The sequence below is a fragment of the Rana temporaria genome, chromosome 7 (assembly GCF_905171775.1).
Source record: "Rana temporaria chromosome 7, aRanTem1.1, whole genome shotgun sequence".
Taxonomy (NCBI): domain Eukaryota; kingdom Metazoa; phylum Chordata; class Amphibia; order Anura; family Ranidae; genus Rana; species Rana temporaria.
Genome location: NC_053495.1, coordinates 54,885,526 through 54,901,251, shown reverse-complemented (window position 1 = coordinate 54,901,251; position 15,726 = coordinate 54,885,526). Strand labels below are relative to the sequence as shown.

The 15,726-nt window shown below is 49.2% G+C and overlaps 1 protein-coding gene across 8 annotated transcripts in view; it reads left to right on the top strand.

Moving 5' to 3' along the window:
• The window catches only part of LOC120945313 (neural cell adhesion molecule L1-like protein), a 245,768-nt gene that overhangs the window by 146,561 nt on the left and 83,481 nt on the right, over positions 1-15,726 (top strand). For all 8 annotated transcript variants that reach the window (XM_040359413.1, XM_040359412.1, XM_040359405.1 and 5 more), the window contains 2 exons: positions 2,286-2,417; positions 13,905-14,048. In XM_040359413.1, the coding sequence (XP_040215347.1) occupies positions 2,286-2,417; positions 13,905-14,048 (276 nt within the window). The remainder of the gene's footprint in view (positions 1-2,285; positions 2,418-13,904; positions 14,049-15,726) is intronic.

Sequence of the window (15,726 nt, the reverse complement as noted above, 5' to 3'; positions counted from 1 at the left end):
TTAATAGATGAGTTCTTGCTGGAAAAAAAATATTTCTAAGCAACAGACGGCATGGTTTCATAAAAGACAGAAGTTGTCAAATAAACCTGATTTATTTTTATGAAGAGGTAATTAAAACCTTGGACAGAGGGGTGACTGTGGACGTGGTATACTTGGATTTTGCAAAAGCGTTTGACACAGTTCCCCACACATGGCTCATGTGTAAGGTAAAGTCTATGGACTTGGATAGATCGGTTTGTAAATGGATAGAAAACTGGCTAAAAAACTGAGATGCGTAGTGAAGAAGGATCTGGAGGTCTTGGTAGATCATAAGCTTAATAATGGAATGCAATGCCAAGCTGTGGTTTCCAAAGCAAGCAAAGTCCCTTCTTGTATAAGGCTGTGTTTCCACTACCGCATAAAGTGGATCACAGCAGGGTCTGGTGTGCCCCTGTTCATCGCTTCAGGTCCGATTTCAGTCCGAATTTTTGTCTGAATTCAGACCTGAAATTGACCACAAGATACACAGGACTCCATAAAGAGCTGGGCACAATCTCCTGACATGGGAATTGGATGCAGGGAAACCTGTATCCAATTTGCAATAGCGTGAACCCACCCTTAAGAGAGGTATGGACTCCAGAGAGAGAGATGTACTTTTTCCCCTGTACAAATCATTAGTAAGACTTCATCTGGAATATGCAGTATTTGGGCACCAGTTCTCAAAAAGGATATCGGGGAACTGGAGAAAGTACAGAGAAGGGCAACCAAACTGATAAGAGCCATGGAGGAACTCGGCTATGAGGAAAGATTTGAGTATTTTCTTTTCTCTCTTGGGAAGAGGAGACTAAGCCTTGCCAAATCGGCAACTATTTCCGGCAATGGCACCGTCTGAATCTGTGCGATGCTGCATTTGCGGCGCAGCACCGATTCCCAAAAGTAATTTCTGTACTACTTTTGGCGACTTCGGGGTGCGATTTCAATAGACATCTGTGCAGAATCCCGCACAGATGTCTCTCAAATCACCCCCGAAGTCGGGACTGACACTCTGGAATAAAATCGCCTGAGTTCAGCTGAACTTCAGACAATTTCATTCCCGCTGTCAGTGTGAATCTAGGCTAAGGGGGGATGTGATCAATATGTACAAATACAGAAGTGGTCATATAGTGAACTTGGTGTTGAGTTATTCACTTTAGGGTCATCACAGAGGACAAGGGGGCACTCTTTACATCTAGAGGATTTCATCTCCAAAAACAGAAAGGTTTCTTCACTGCAATGCTGCGTACATACAATAATTTTTCGGGTTGTAAAAAACTAAGTTTTTTAAAAATGTCATTTAAAACGATCATGTGTGGGCTTCAGAGCATTTTTCGGGTTCTGAAAAACGTCAAAAAAATTATTCGAACATGCTCTATTTTTTCACAACGTTTTAAACAATGTAGTTTTTCGGGTTGTAAAAAATGATCGTGTGTGGGCTTTAACGACGTGAAAAATCCGCGCATGCTCAGAAGCAAGTTATGAGACGGGAGCGCTCGTTCTGGTAAAACTACCATTCGTAATGGAGTAAGCACATTCATCACGCTGTAACAGACAGAAAAGCGCAAATCGTCTTTTATTAACACAAAACCAGCTAAAGCAGCCCAAAGGGTGGCGTCATCCGCATGGAACTTCCCCTTTATAGTGCCGTCGTACGTGTTGTTCGTGTGTAAGCAACGTCGTTTTAATGATGAAGTTGAAAAAAACTTTGTTTTTTCTAGAGGCTGAACAACTTTGTTTTTTGCAACCCGGAAAATGATCGTGTGTACGCGGCATTAGAGCTGTGAAAATGTAGAATAGACTCCCTCCAGAGGTGGTTCTGGCCAGCTCAGTAGATTGCTTTAAAAAAGACCTGGATTATTTCCTTAATGTACTATAATATAATTGTCTACTAACATTTATAGGTAAAGTTGATCCGGGGAATATCTGATTGCCTCTCTGGGGATCAGGTAGAAATTATTTTCCCTGCTGTAGCAAATTTGATTCATACTTTGCTGGGGTTTTTCACATTCTTCTGGATTAACTGTGGGTGAAGGATTGTGTATATGGGATTGTATGTTTTTTTGTTTTTTTTATTGGTTTAACTAGATGGTCTTTTTTCAACCTGACTAACTCTGTAACTATATTATGGTACAATAAATTGTTAACGTATTTCATTTAGATCATCGTTGTACTTTATCTGTAAGCTCGTTATTTTTTTATACTTCTTTATAAGACTTTTTGTTACAATATCATATGCCAAAACTGACTTATAGATTTGTTGTAATTTTTAGAGCCTCCCAGATGGGAGAAACAGCTGGAAAGCTCTATACAGACAGTTGGTTCTGAAATTATTCTAAACTGTTCAGCTTTTGGGACACCAGAGCCAGAAATCCTGTGGCGAAGAAACGGAATTCTTCTGGATGGTAAAAATAAACAATACAGACTAAAATCATTTAATTTTTTTATTTCATTTGTTAATATTTAACATAGACAGCAGAGACATCAAACTCTCATGAAACTGGGAAATCAAGCAAATTATCATATTAAAGTAGTGTTTTGGGGGAAAAAAAATTAAAAGCCAGCAGCTACACATACTGCAGCTGCTGGCTTTTAATAAATGGACACTTACCTGTTCTGGAGTCCCTCGATGTCAGCACCGCAGCTAATGTTTCCATCAGCTGTCGGGTGCTGCCGCCTCCATTGCGGGTAAGGGTACCCGACAGTGTATACTTTCGGCTTCATGCCAGGAACACTACTGCGCATGTGCGAGGCCCCGCTCCTCTCTCCTATTGGCCAGGCAGCCGGTGGAGTTTGAGAAAGGAGCCCCGTGAGGACGTCACGGGCCGCTGGCTGCGGCAGCACTTTCGGAAGTGGGAAAGGAAGTGTCCTGCCCCCCCTCCCCCCAAAAGGTGCCAATTGTGGCACCGGAGGGGAGGGGGGGAATCAGATGAGCGGAAGTCCCACTTTAAGATGGAACTCCGCTTTAAGGGACCTCCTTGGTTATACTGACCACTTGCCCAAATGGAGCAAATATTACATAATTATACAGTATATCAATATCACAGCAATGTTTGCAGCTGCTGCTGTGTGAAATAAAGATTGTGTTTGAAAGATTGACAAATACAATGTAACAACATTATTACTACATTGCATTTAGGGCTCTTTCACACGGGCGGACCGTATGTCCGCTTTTTCATCCATCCGTGTACGGATGAAAAGGGGACATACATTGGTCCCTATGAGATCGCACCCGAACTCGCCTGGTGCCGCAATCCTCCGATTCTGCAGATGGAGGAAAACCCTATTTTTCCATCCGTCTGCGCATCAGATCGGGTGAACACGGACAGACAGTCCGTGTTCATCCAATCCCCCCATAGAGGAGAGCGGAGAAAAGACAGGGCGGTCTCAGGGCGGTCTCAGCGGGGATCAACGGAGCGATCCTCGCTGAGCAAGCGGAGGTTCACGGGGGCAGGGCCGTTTGAAGGAATTAGGGGGCCCCAAGCAAAATGGATATGGAGGCCCCCCCCCCCCCCCCCGCACGCACAGCGCAGAACCACAGCAAGCAGAAAACCAACAGCCGGGTGGATGGAAGGGGTGATGGTGGGGCAAGATGAATCACTAGTGCCCCAGCATAGCATGACATATAAAAGAGGGCTGCATATGGTGTAGATCAACCAATGAATTTTATTTATAAAAATATCTTACAAATCAGTGTAAATATAGCCAATAAAAGTGATCACAAAATGGTAAAATATAAATAAAAGCAATGTGGGAAGCATAAAGATGCCAGCATGACCTACCTGACCCCTACACTGACCAACCTGATCCCTACACTGACCACTACACTGACCTACCTGATCCCTACACTGACCTACCTGATCCCTACACTAACCTACCTGATCCCTACACTAACCTTCTAGTGAAATGATTAAGGCTGGGTATACACTGGTGTGATGTGAGAAAGCCTGTGAATCCTGTGCAGGTTCCCGAATCGCACCAGACAGTTCACACTGACATCTGCGAACCGCTGCGAGTGTCAATAGAAAGCCAATGACACCCCCCGATTGGTTCTCAGATTGCTGTGTAAACTGTAAAATGGTGCAGGAATCGGATCGCATGGGTGTTTACACCCAGAAGTGTCACACCCATGAGATCTGATTTCAGTGAGGACCAAAAAAAAGAGTCCTGCACCATTCTGGTGTAAATGCGATTTCAGGCATACAGTTTAAATGGCTGAATTTGCATCACACAAACATTGCATATGATGTGCACAGCAATGCGGTGCAAATCACATGCAATGTCTGTGATTGCACACGTGTGAGCCCAGCGAGGAGGTTATTATAGGTGAGGGAATAGGACTGATCTGGAGTTATGAATACAATTGGACTATTGCTCAGATTCCTATAATGACAGATTTAAGCTATGGGTGATAGAACATGGGACACATTAACCAGATCAGTCAGTGAAGGGTTACATAGTGGTGTCTGGGCTGTGTGATACATGGATGTATAGAGGGGGATGGGGTGTGTAAGGGGTGATGATAGTGTAGAGGGGAGTAGAAGTTACATTAGATAGGGGGATGGGAGATTTGTATCAGAACTGAGGAAGAATGACACTAGAAGAGAGTGAGAAGCCATGCTGGATAAGATAGGCTGAGTCAGGAGGATAGTAGAAAACAATACACAGGCTTGTTGGGACAGTGAGTTGGAGGAATGAGATCCACTGTGATGTGAGACAGAAGGAGAGCACAGGGGTGACTGCATGGAGACATATTCTGGGCACAATCACTGGGACAAAGAAGGGAGAAAGTGAGGCACGGAGCCAACTGCAAGTCAGCGTAGGGCCGGCATGACAGGGTTAACAGAACCCTGGTAGCTGGGGGGGAGGAGGAGCAGGAGCGGTGGGAGGGGAGATTATATATATCTCCCACCATCCAGTTTCCCGGGCAAGTCAGGCGTGGGGGAGCAAAGTTGCATGGTCTGTACAGCCTGCAACAGTTTTGTTTCTGCTCAGCGATCGTTTGGGACACAGGTAGGGGCGGCGAAATGGCAGCGATTGAGGCCCTGTTTGCACAGCTCAGGGCGGAGGCGGCGGTGCGGGGGGAGGAATGGCTGCAGCTTCAGCTGGGGGCGCTTCTCCCTCAGAGCGGGGCGGCTAATGGCGCGGCGGCGTCGGGGCCTAACCACACGGGCCAGGTACCTGTACAGAGCGGTGGGGAAGCAGCGCCATCGGGGCCCAGTCACACCGGCCGGGGGACCGCGCGGTCGCGCTCGTCGCGCCCCCCCCCGCAGGTATTCACCCAGCACATCCCCTAGCCAGCAACGGTCGGAAGGCGGCAGGAACAGGGCCCCATCGGGCCCCCCCGCAAAACGCGCGGCGGCGGCGGCTGCAGGGGTCATTGAGGGCCCGGCAGGGGGGACCAGAAGCACCCAAGGACAGAGGGGGGGACGGCCGGGGGGCTCAGGTGCGGCGGCCGTGCCCGCCCGACGTGTGGAGCAGGTGGAGACGGGCCCGGTCAGCAGGCCTCGGCGAGAGGGATCCCAGAGTACGGTGGCTAGCCTCTCAGCTGCTTCAGCTAGCCACTTGCAGGAGGCCCAGGCGGTGAGGGGGAGAAGTCAGGAGGAAGACCGCAGCAGCAGAGTTACGCCTGGCAGGAAAGCGCCGGCAAAATCTGCTCACGGGTCCAGGGCCCGCAGGGAGAGTGAATCCGGCCCTGGGCCTTCGGCCGCCGGGACCGAGCTGCCCGGGGGGTCATCATCGGGGGAAGAGGGGTTGTGCGAGGACCAGTCGGAAGGGGAGCTGTCCGGTTCGGAGGAGGAGGTCGTGCCCAGGACGGTGCCCACAGCGAGGGATTCCAGACGATCGGCTGATGGGATTGCTTCCACGCAGCCCGGTAAGTCCTTTTCCACATTTGTTTCAAATTTACGGTGTGATGATGTGGTTGTGGGGGGCCGGGTGGGGGGGGCCCGGGATAGGTTGGTGGTGCCCGCGGTGGCTGGGGGCAGTGCGACATCTTCCCAGGTTACGGACGCACAGGTGGGGAATCCTGGGGTGGATGTGGGGTTGCAGAGATTTTTGTCGGGGTTAGAGGCGTTGGTTAGCCAGCTAAAAGGGGGTGACAGACCCCCCGTGGGCCCGACAGCGGCTTGGGGGCCGGGCGGGGGGGCTGCGGCAGCTGCCCCAACGGCGGTAGTGGTGACTGAGAAGGAGGCGAACGGGGGTGGCTTGGGGTCAGGGCCGGCGGCGCAGCCGGCAGTGACTGCCGAGCCGGCAGGGGCCACAGGCAAGAGGCGGGATTTGGTGCGGTTAGCGGATGAAGCAAAGGGGCAAGTGTACACTTGTTATGATGCGCCGCTGGGGGCACATTTGAAACAAGACGTCCGGGAAAAAATTTGGAAGAGCGAATATGTGGAGATATTCGCTTTGTTACCGTTGGAGAAATTCAACTTGGACAGGGTGAAGCCAGAGGACTCCAAAAAGGAGGACGAGGAAAAGCGGAGGTATCGGCTCATACCTCGCACGTTTGCGAATTGGTCGCAGGCTTATTCTATTTTGGCCAGCGTGATTGGCGAGAAGAACCCCGAACACTGTTCGGCGCTCTTCAGCTACCAGGAGGCGATTAGTGAGGCCTATCGGTGTTATGGGGGCACGGGTTGGCTTCGTTATGACGAGCAATTTAGGCAACGCCGGGCGATTAGGCCGGATATTCGGTGGGACGCGAAAGACATTAGCCTTTGGATGCGGCTCATGACGGCTCCGAGGACGTCGGCGCCGTTTTTTCAGGGGGGGGGGCGGCGGGGCCTCTTCCCTGGGACAGTCGGCCGGAAAGAAAAAGGGGGTTTGTTGGCAGTTTAACGAGGGAAACTGCAAATTCGGAGGGTCGTGCCGGTACAAGCATGAGTGCTCCGGGTGTGGGGGTAATCACCCCTCTTCCCGCTGCTTCAAGCAGGGCAAGGGCCGTTCCGGAGATCCTTCAGGCAAGAGGGAGCACACCGGTGATGGTGAAAAGGATGCTGCCGTTTCTCGGTAGGTATCCGGACAGGGCGGCTGCTCAGCTCCTGGAGGAGGGTTTTATAGTTGATTTTCGTATCCCTGCTAATTTGACCGTGATTCCGCCAATGTCCGAAAATTTACGTTCAGCTAGGCAACACTCGGAAGTGGTTTCCGAGAAACTCCGTAAGGAGGTCGGGCTGGGCCGAATGGGTGGCCCGTTTGAGTCCCCCCCGTTAGCAGGCCTAGTGGTTTCCCCGTTGGGGGTGGTACCGAAGAAGGAACCGAACAAGTTTAGGCTCATACACCACCTCTCCTTTCCAAAAGGGGGGTCGGTTAACGATGCGATTAATGCAGAGGATTGTTCAGTGTGCTACACTTCGTTTGACGCGGCAGTGAGTTGGGTTAGGCGGTACGGCCGGGGGGCGTTGATGGCCAAATCGGACATCGAGGCGGCCTTCCGGCTGTTGCCGGTGCACCCGGACAGCTTCCGGTTGTTGGGGTGTCACTGGGAGGGTGAATTCTATGTGGACAAGTGCCTGCCCATGGGTTGCTCGGTGTCCTGCGCATTATTCGAACAGTTCAGTTCTTTCTTGGAGTGGGTGGTACGAGACGTGGCGGGGGTGGATTCGGTTATCCATTATCTGGATGACTTTCTCTGCATTGGCCCGGCGGGGTCAAGGATTTGCGCGGTTTTGTTATCTACGTTGGAGCACATAGCGGAACGTTTTGGGGTACCACTGGCGCCCGACAAAACGGAAGGGCCTAGGTCGGTCATTCAGTTCTTGGGCATAGTCATCGATTCCGAGGCTATGGAATGCAGGCTGCCGGCAGACAAGTTGGAGGGCCTCAAGGCGGAGGTCAGGGGTATGATTGGCATGCGTAAGGTACAGCTGCGAGCGCTGCAGTCGCTATTGGGGAAGCTTAACTTTGCCTGTAGGATCCTCCCGATGGGAAGAATTTTTTGTCGGCGTCTGTCGGCCAGCACGGCGGGGGTTAGGTTGCCCAACCACTATGTAAGGTTGGTGAGGGAGCACAGGGAGGACCTGCGGGTCTGGCACTCTTTTCTAGAGGCCTTTAACGGAAGGGCCTTGTGGATGTCCGGCCCGGTCAGCAATTTTGACCTAGAGCTGTATACAGACGCGGCCGGGGGTTCGGGTTTTGGGGCCTTCTTTCAAGGACAGTGGAGTGCTGGCCCCTGGCCTCAGTCCTGGCTGGCTGCGGGTTTTACAAAAAATCTGGTGCTGCTGGAGCTGTTTCCAGTGGTGCTGGCGGTTGAGTTGTGGGGCACGTCTTTCCGGGATCGGAAGGTGCGCTTCCATGGGGATAATCTGGGGGTCGTGCAGGTGATCAATCGCGTGACTGCGTCTTCTCCCCCAGTGATTCGGCTCCTGAGACACTTGGTACTTCGGTGTCTGCAGCTGAATGTGTTTGTGTATGCGGTGCATTTACCAGGGGTGGAAAATGTCGTGGCTGATGCTTTGTCTCGGTTCCAGTGGGACAGGTTCCGGGAGTTGGTGCCGGAAGCAGAAGAGCGAGGGGTCCCTTGTCCGGAGTGGCTGTGGCAGATTCCATTGGAATCATCTCCACCTGGATTAAAAAATCGGTGAGTGCGGGTACTTGGGCGGCCTATGAAAAAGTATGGTTGGAATGGAGTAGCTTGGTTATGGAATCAGGGGCTCACCTTTCGGGACCGGAGGTGAGGACATTGGTGTGGTACTTTTTGTCCAGGAATATCGAGGCAGGAGTGTCTCAGTCGGTATTGGATAAGAAGTTGGCCGGCTTGGCGTTTTTATTCAAGTGGCAGGGGTTGCCAGATTTTACAAAGGATTTCTGGGTGCGCCAGGCTCTGAAAGGGTACAGGAAGCAAGGGCGGCGGTTGGACACGCGCCGCCCGGTGTCTTTCGACGTTTTGAAAGGGCTTATGGATAGGATGGGTACAGTGGGTTCGTCCGGTTTTGAGGTTACATTGTTTCGCGCGGCATTCGCGCTGGCATTTTTTGGGGCTTTTAGGATAGGCGAGCTGGTGAGCCCGTCGAAAATGGTCCAAGGGGGCATGGGGGCATCGGACGTTGGTTGGGCCCCGGAGGGGGTCACGTTGTGGCTCAGAAGGTCCAAAACGGACCAGAGCGGCAAGGGCAGAGCGGTCCAGGTGTTCCCGATCGAAGGATCGGAAATTTGCCCAGTGGGGCTGGTCCGGAAATATCTGGACATCCGCCCGGAGGTGGGGGGCACTTTTTTGGTACACGAAAATGGGGCCCCGCTGTCGAGATATCAGTTTGTGGCGGTGTTCAGGAAGTGTCTGGGGGAATTGGGCCTGGTTGCAAAGGAGTTCTCGGCTCATTCATTTAGGATTGGGGCTGCTACGGAGGCGGCAAGGAATGGGCTGGGGGAGGACGCAATAAAGAGGATAGGACGGTGGGAATCGAGGAGGTTTCGTTCATATGTTAGGCCGCAGCTGGTGGCAAATTTGTGTTGAGGGATTAGGAGATGATGTTGGGATAAGGGGAAAGGAATTTAGATGACTGTTTGGAAACGTGGGTGTCGCTGTATTGGGGGATGTGTTAGTTATTTGTTGTCGCTTACTGTCTTTCAGGTACTGGACCCTTGTTGGTCTGGATATTGGGCCACTCTTACGTGGTTCGGGGGGAAAACGGGCGGAGGCGCGCCCGACCGGTCGGCAACTGGGGATTTCGAGACAGGAGGCGAGGGTACGGTGGTTGGGGGTCCCCGGGATGCTATGGAGCAGAGTTGTGCCGGAGGTACACAAATGGGCACGTTTGGACAGACCTCCGGATGTGCTAGTGATTCATGCCGGGGGCAATGATCTTGGGGTGAGATCTATGCTGGAGATAGCGCGGGACATTAAATTCGATTTTCAGCGGCTCCGGTTGTCTTTCCCGGAGGCGGTAGTGGTGTGGTCGGACATGGTGGCTAGGACATCGTGGAGGATGGCTAGGTCGGTGGACGCGGTGAATCGTGCGCGCAGGAAGCTCAACAGGAATGTGGGGCGTTTTGTGCTAAGGAACGGGGGGCTGGTGGTTCGGCACCCGGAATTGGAGGTTGACCCTTGGCGTTACCTCAGGAGTGATGGTGTTCACCTCACGGACGTGGGGATTGACATGTGGGCGTTGCGCCTAGAAGAGGGGGTACAGCAAGCGATAAGGGTGTGGAGGTGCGCCCGAAGGTAAGGTGTTACCTTTGGGTGCTGGTGGCGGGTGTTTTTCGGACTTTGCAGGAGAAGATATTACCCCAAAGATGGACACCAGTACCCAGTGGTGGATGGTTTCTGAAGGGGTTTCTAGTTCCCAGTCTACTAATGTAGCTGGAAGGTTGGTGAATTGGGGGCACTGCGGTCAACGGTCGTCTTTGAGCCAGTTTCGGCTTGAGGCCTATGACCAGAGGTTAGGACACCGCAGTGCCAAATAAAGAGTTACAATGTTACAAAGTTAAAATGTGAACAAGTTTAGTGGTTACTGGGTCCTGCAAAGTCCAACACCATTTAGGAGAGGTATTATCTCAGGAATTTTACGTGTTTGTTGTTATGTTATTGGTTATTTATTATTTAAAGAGTATTTAAAATAAAGGAGGCTGCTACGGCCAGTTTTTACTCCAACATTAAGTGGTGGTCTCATTATTTATTAAGGGTTAATGTGGGGGTATTAACTGTAAAAGGGTCTTAGCGGTCAGGGTGTATTCTGGTATACCATAGTCAAGTGAGGCACGGAGCCAACTGCAAGTCAGCGTAGGGCCGGCATGACAGGGTTAACAGAACCCTGGTAGCTGGGGGGGAGGAGGAGCAGGAGCGGTGGGAGGGGAGATTATATATATCTCCCACCATCCAGTTTCCCGGGCAAGTCAGGCGTGGGGGAGCAAAGTTCCCACCCACCCTCCCTATTTTTGAGGTAGAAAAAATGGACTGATGGTATTTGATAATTTGGTATGTGTTTGGGTGCTGTTTTTGTGTTTGTTTCTTTACAGGTGAGGATTACATCGTCGTGGCAGTGGCGGGTGTTTTTCGGACTTTGCAGGAGAAGATATTACCCCAAAGATGGACACCAGTACCCAGTGGTGGATGGTTTCTGAAGGGGTTTCTAGTTCCCAGTCTACTAATGTAGCTGGAAGGTTGGTGAATTGAGGGCACTGCGGTCAACGGTCGTCTTTGAGCCAGTTTCGGCTTGAGGCCTATGACCAGAGGTTAGGACACCGCAGTGCCAAATAAAGAGTTACAATGTTACAAAGTTAAAATGTGAACAAGTTTAGTGGTTACTGGGTCCTGCAAAGTCCAACACCATTTAGGAGAGGTATTATCTCAGGAATTTTACGTGTTTGTTGTTATGTTATTGGTTATTTATTATTTAAAGAGTATTTAAAATAAAGGAGGCTGCTACGGCCAGTTTTTACTCCAACATTAAGTGGTGGTCTCATTATTTATTAAGGGTTAATGTGGGGGTATTAACTGTAAAAGGGTCTTAGCGGTCAGGGTGTATTCTGGTATACCATAGTCATGTGAGCAGGACCAGTATCTAGAAGGGGGAGGAGTAACAAACTTACGAGGTAAATAGAAGATCATGCAGGAAGGAGAGCTGACATCACAGCACTGAGCTGAGTGCAGGGAGAGAATACAGGAGGCTGGGGATCGGCTGCCATTGTAGCAGAAAGGCAGAGGGAGAGCGACACTGGTCAGCTGCTGGGCACCTTCACTTCCTGTACTTCCCGCTCACTATGCTCTGGGTTGTCTAACAAAGGGGCGGAGCTCCGGATATTGGCCCCGCCCATCCAGACATCAACCTGACAGATCCACTCAATCTCCCTGCAGCCATAGACTACAGAAGTCAGCGCGAGTGTTCTTTTTATTCTGGACAATGTACGTGGGCACCCTAGTTGGGGGCCCCCTTCCAGCTCGGGGGCCCCAGGCAATTGCTTGCATTGCCTCTCCTGTTCCGACGGGCCTGCACGGGGGGATCATCACTGATCCGCCCCGTGTGAAAGAGGCCTTACTCTGTTTTGTTCATATGCAGATCGGGGGGGGGGGGGGTCACTTAACCTGCAAATGATGTAAATTTAAGCAAACTTGCAAGTAAAAATGTTTAAATGAAATTATATTTAACTCCCTAACTAACCCTAAGTTTACCTAATCCACCATAGTTAACTATGTTCTCAACAAAGTATTATTTTAAAGCTCTTTTTAAAGCTTTAAAATAGCTGCAGTGGCACCATGTCAATCTCAAACCTAATGTTTTCTAGAGCTAGAATATGCTGGTAGGTGTGCCAACCCACATGTGTCAACCTAAAGCCTTATCCAGGAGACACTCCATGTTTATCAGTAATCTTTGTGGCCAGGCAGGATTGTACAGTATACCGCTGTTGTTTTCCTGTGATATACAGTATAAAGCCAGGACACATGAATACTCGGGGATGGTCCTGCCATGAGCAACACTTTCTTTTTGGATACATGTCAAGTTACTTCTTCCAAACATTATCCTTATATGTTTCGGTGAGGAAACTGCTGAAGTTTTAAGTGGTGGTTTATGAAAAAGTGGCATTGTGTACACGAGCAGCTCTTAAACTTGAGTTCAGGAGATTTTGGCTTTTTTTTTTACCAAACCCTAAACTTAATGTGATTATAAAGTCTTGTTTTTTTCCTATAAAAATAACAAATATTTTATACTTACCTACTCTGTTGCAATGAATTTGCACAGAGCAGCCCAGATCATCCTCTTCTTGGGTCCCTCTTCTGTTATCCTGGCCTCTCCCTCCTGTTCAGTGCCCCCACAGGCAAGCAGCATGCTATGGGAGCACCTGAGCCGAGTCACAGCTCTGTGTGTCCATTTGGACACGGAGCCCCGACCCTTCCCCACCCTCTTTCTCCCTGATTGGCTAGCTGACTTTGATTGACAGCAGGGGCAGCCAATGGAGGGAGAATCTCGGATGGCTGAGACACTCGAGGACATCGCTGGACAGAGAGGGACCTCAGGTAAGTGTTGGGGGGCTGCTGCACACAGAAGGCTTTTTATCTTAATGCACAGAATGTATTAAGATTAAAAAACTTCTGCCTTTACAACCACTTTAACTTCATAAAAGCTTATGTGTCCATGTACACATAAGCTTTTAGTAGAGTTTTGGAGCTGCCGTGTTTAGGTGAGGTTAAATCTCTCTCTCCTGAATCGTGTTCAGGATAGGAAAGTTTTGACCGCGGGCCACAGGAAAACGCAAAATCGCTGTAAAATCTCAGAAAAAATGTGTTTTGCGTTTTTGCCATGTTTTTCATTTTCCCATGGCCGCAGTGAGGATCTGCCAGTGTACACGAAGCCTGAAGCCTCATAGACACGCTTGGTTTTCTCGGCAAGAACCAGCAAGAAAACTGCTGTCAGAGCTTTCTTGCCGAGTAAATCGAGCGCTTGGTTTCTCGTCTGGAAATCTGGCCAGAATCTCGACGCAAAATAGAGATCCTGCTCTCTATTTTCTCGTTGAGATTCTTGTCGGCCTGTTTCCCGACGAGAAACACAAGAGTGTGTATACTTACCTGTCGCCGTGGAAACCCTGCGCATGTTTGAAATGCCTTTGACGCATGCGCGGTAGCTTCCTCGGCATAGGTAGGGTAAAGCAAGATGGCGGCGACGGCATCGAATGTGACGAGCGTGTGCTCGTCGTACGCGATGATGTCACCGCGTTCTTGCCTTTCAAGAGAACCGTGGTTCTTTTGAAAGGTCTGTGTGTACACTCGGGCGGCAAGAGATTCTTGCCAAGAATCTCGTCAGGAAAAACAACGTTTGTTTCCTGACGAGATTCTTTCCTGTGTGTACGAGGCCTAAGTCTGATTTGCAATACTTACAGATTAGTAATTAGCTTTGATAAGTGTGGAGGGCCGTCATGTTGCAGTTCATTTTGTAACTATTTTTATATCTTTTTACATAAAGATGGGACCCTTCCTGATAACCATCAAAGGATGGGGGGTCTGATGTTCATTCATTCCCTTCAAGTGTCAGACAGTGCTGTGTACCAGTGTGAAGCATTAAACAAACATGGAACTATACTTTCCACTGCAAATATTGATGTTCTGGGTAGGTACAATTTTTTATATTATGTGCTTGAATTTTAAATGGTCGCAGATGGGTGGGAATATTACCAAGTAACAAACAAGTACTGTATTTTAAGATCATATGGATAACATATACTAAGTGGGGGTCTGTTCACAACTATGCATTACATGTAGAACAACTATTCAGTCTTAGAACGGTGTTGAAACTAAAAACAAACATTTATTATATTGCAGCTTACCAATTCTTAGATGTAATGGCTTTATTAGTTTTCTTTTTTAGGCTTTCTGTCTTTTAGTTTCACCTGGGGATCCAGTCAGTTCCCCAGTTGGGAACTAACTGCGAGCGAAACTTGGTTACCAAGGATTTAAATTAATAGGGATGAGGGGAGAGAGCCATATGGTATTCAGACTTTTGGAAGATCACATATGGCGTTTCTTTAGGTAATTAGAGGTTCTCGGGTTGTTTAACCATACTTGGCATTTAAAAAAAATTGTTATTAATAGAAGAGTTTTTATATGCTAATAACAGTTCGTACTGACTTGTGTGTTCAGTCTAGTAATAACATTTGACAGGTTGGGAGATTCAGTAGATTTTCACATGCTGTCAATGTTAAAGGGTCACTAAAGGAACATTTTTTTTTAGCTAAATAGCTTCCTTTACCTTACTGCAGTCCTGGTTTCATGTCCTCATTGTTCGTTTTTGCTCTGATGTTGCTGTAATTCCTCTCTGTTCTGGACACTTCCTGGTTGTCTGTTTCCTGATCACCACAGTACTGGGAGATTTCTCACTGTGGTGACTAATCAAGGAGGTGTGATTACTGTGGGGCAGATCCACAAAGCGAGTACGCCGGCGTATCTACTGATACGCCGGCGTACTTTCAAATTTCCCGCGTCGTATCTTTGTTTTGAATCCTCAAAACAAGATACGACGGCATCTGGGTTAGATCCGACAGGCGTACGTCTTCGTACGCCTTCGGATCTAAGATGCAATTCTTCGGTGTCCGCTGGGTGGCGTTCCCATCGTTTTCCGCATTGAGTATGCAAATTAGCTATTTCCGACGATCCACGAACGTACGAGCGGCCGTCGCATTCTTTTATGTCGTCTCTAGTTGGCTTTTTTCGGCGTATAGTTAAAGCTGCTGTTTGGTGGCGTACTCAATGTTAAGTATGGCCGTCGTTCCCGCGTATAATTTAAAAAAAAATTTTTGTTTGCTTAAGTCGTCCGTGAATCGGGCTGGACGTAATTTACGTTCACGTTGAAAACAATGACGTCCTTGCGACGTCATTTAGCGCAATGCACAGCGGGAAATTTAGGGACGGCGCATGCGCAGTTCGTTCGGTGCGGGGACGCGCTTCATTGAAATGAAACACGCCCCCCTACTCGCCAATTTGAATTAGGCGCGGTTACGTCGCGAGAGATACACTACGCCGCTGTAACTTACGGAGCAAATTCGTTCAGGATTCAAACCAAAAAAAGTAAGTTACGGCTTTGTGGATCTGCCCCTGTGTGTCTAAAACTCCTCAGCCCCAATCCAGTTTCGTTTTGCAAAACCTTCACTGCCCTCTATTGGCTCTCTGGCTCTGTACATCAGAGAACCAGGAAACAACAGCAAAAACGAAACTAAACTGTAGGTACATTATATGATTGGTTTTTATCTATTTTTAATCATTTTTAAAAGGAATCAGTTAACTATTATGTC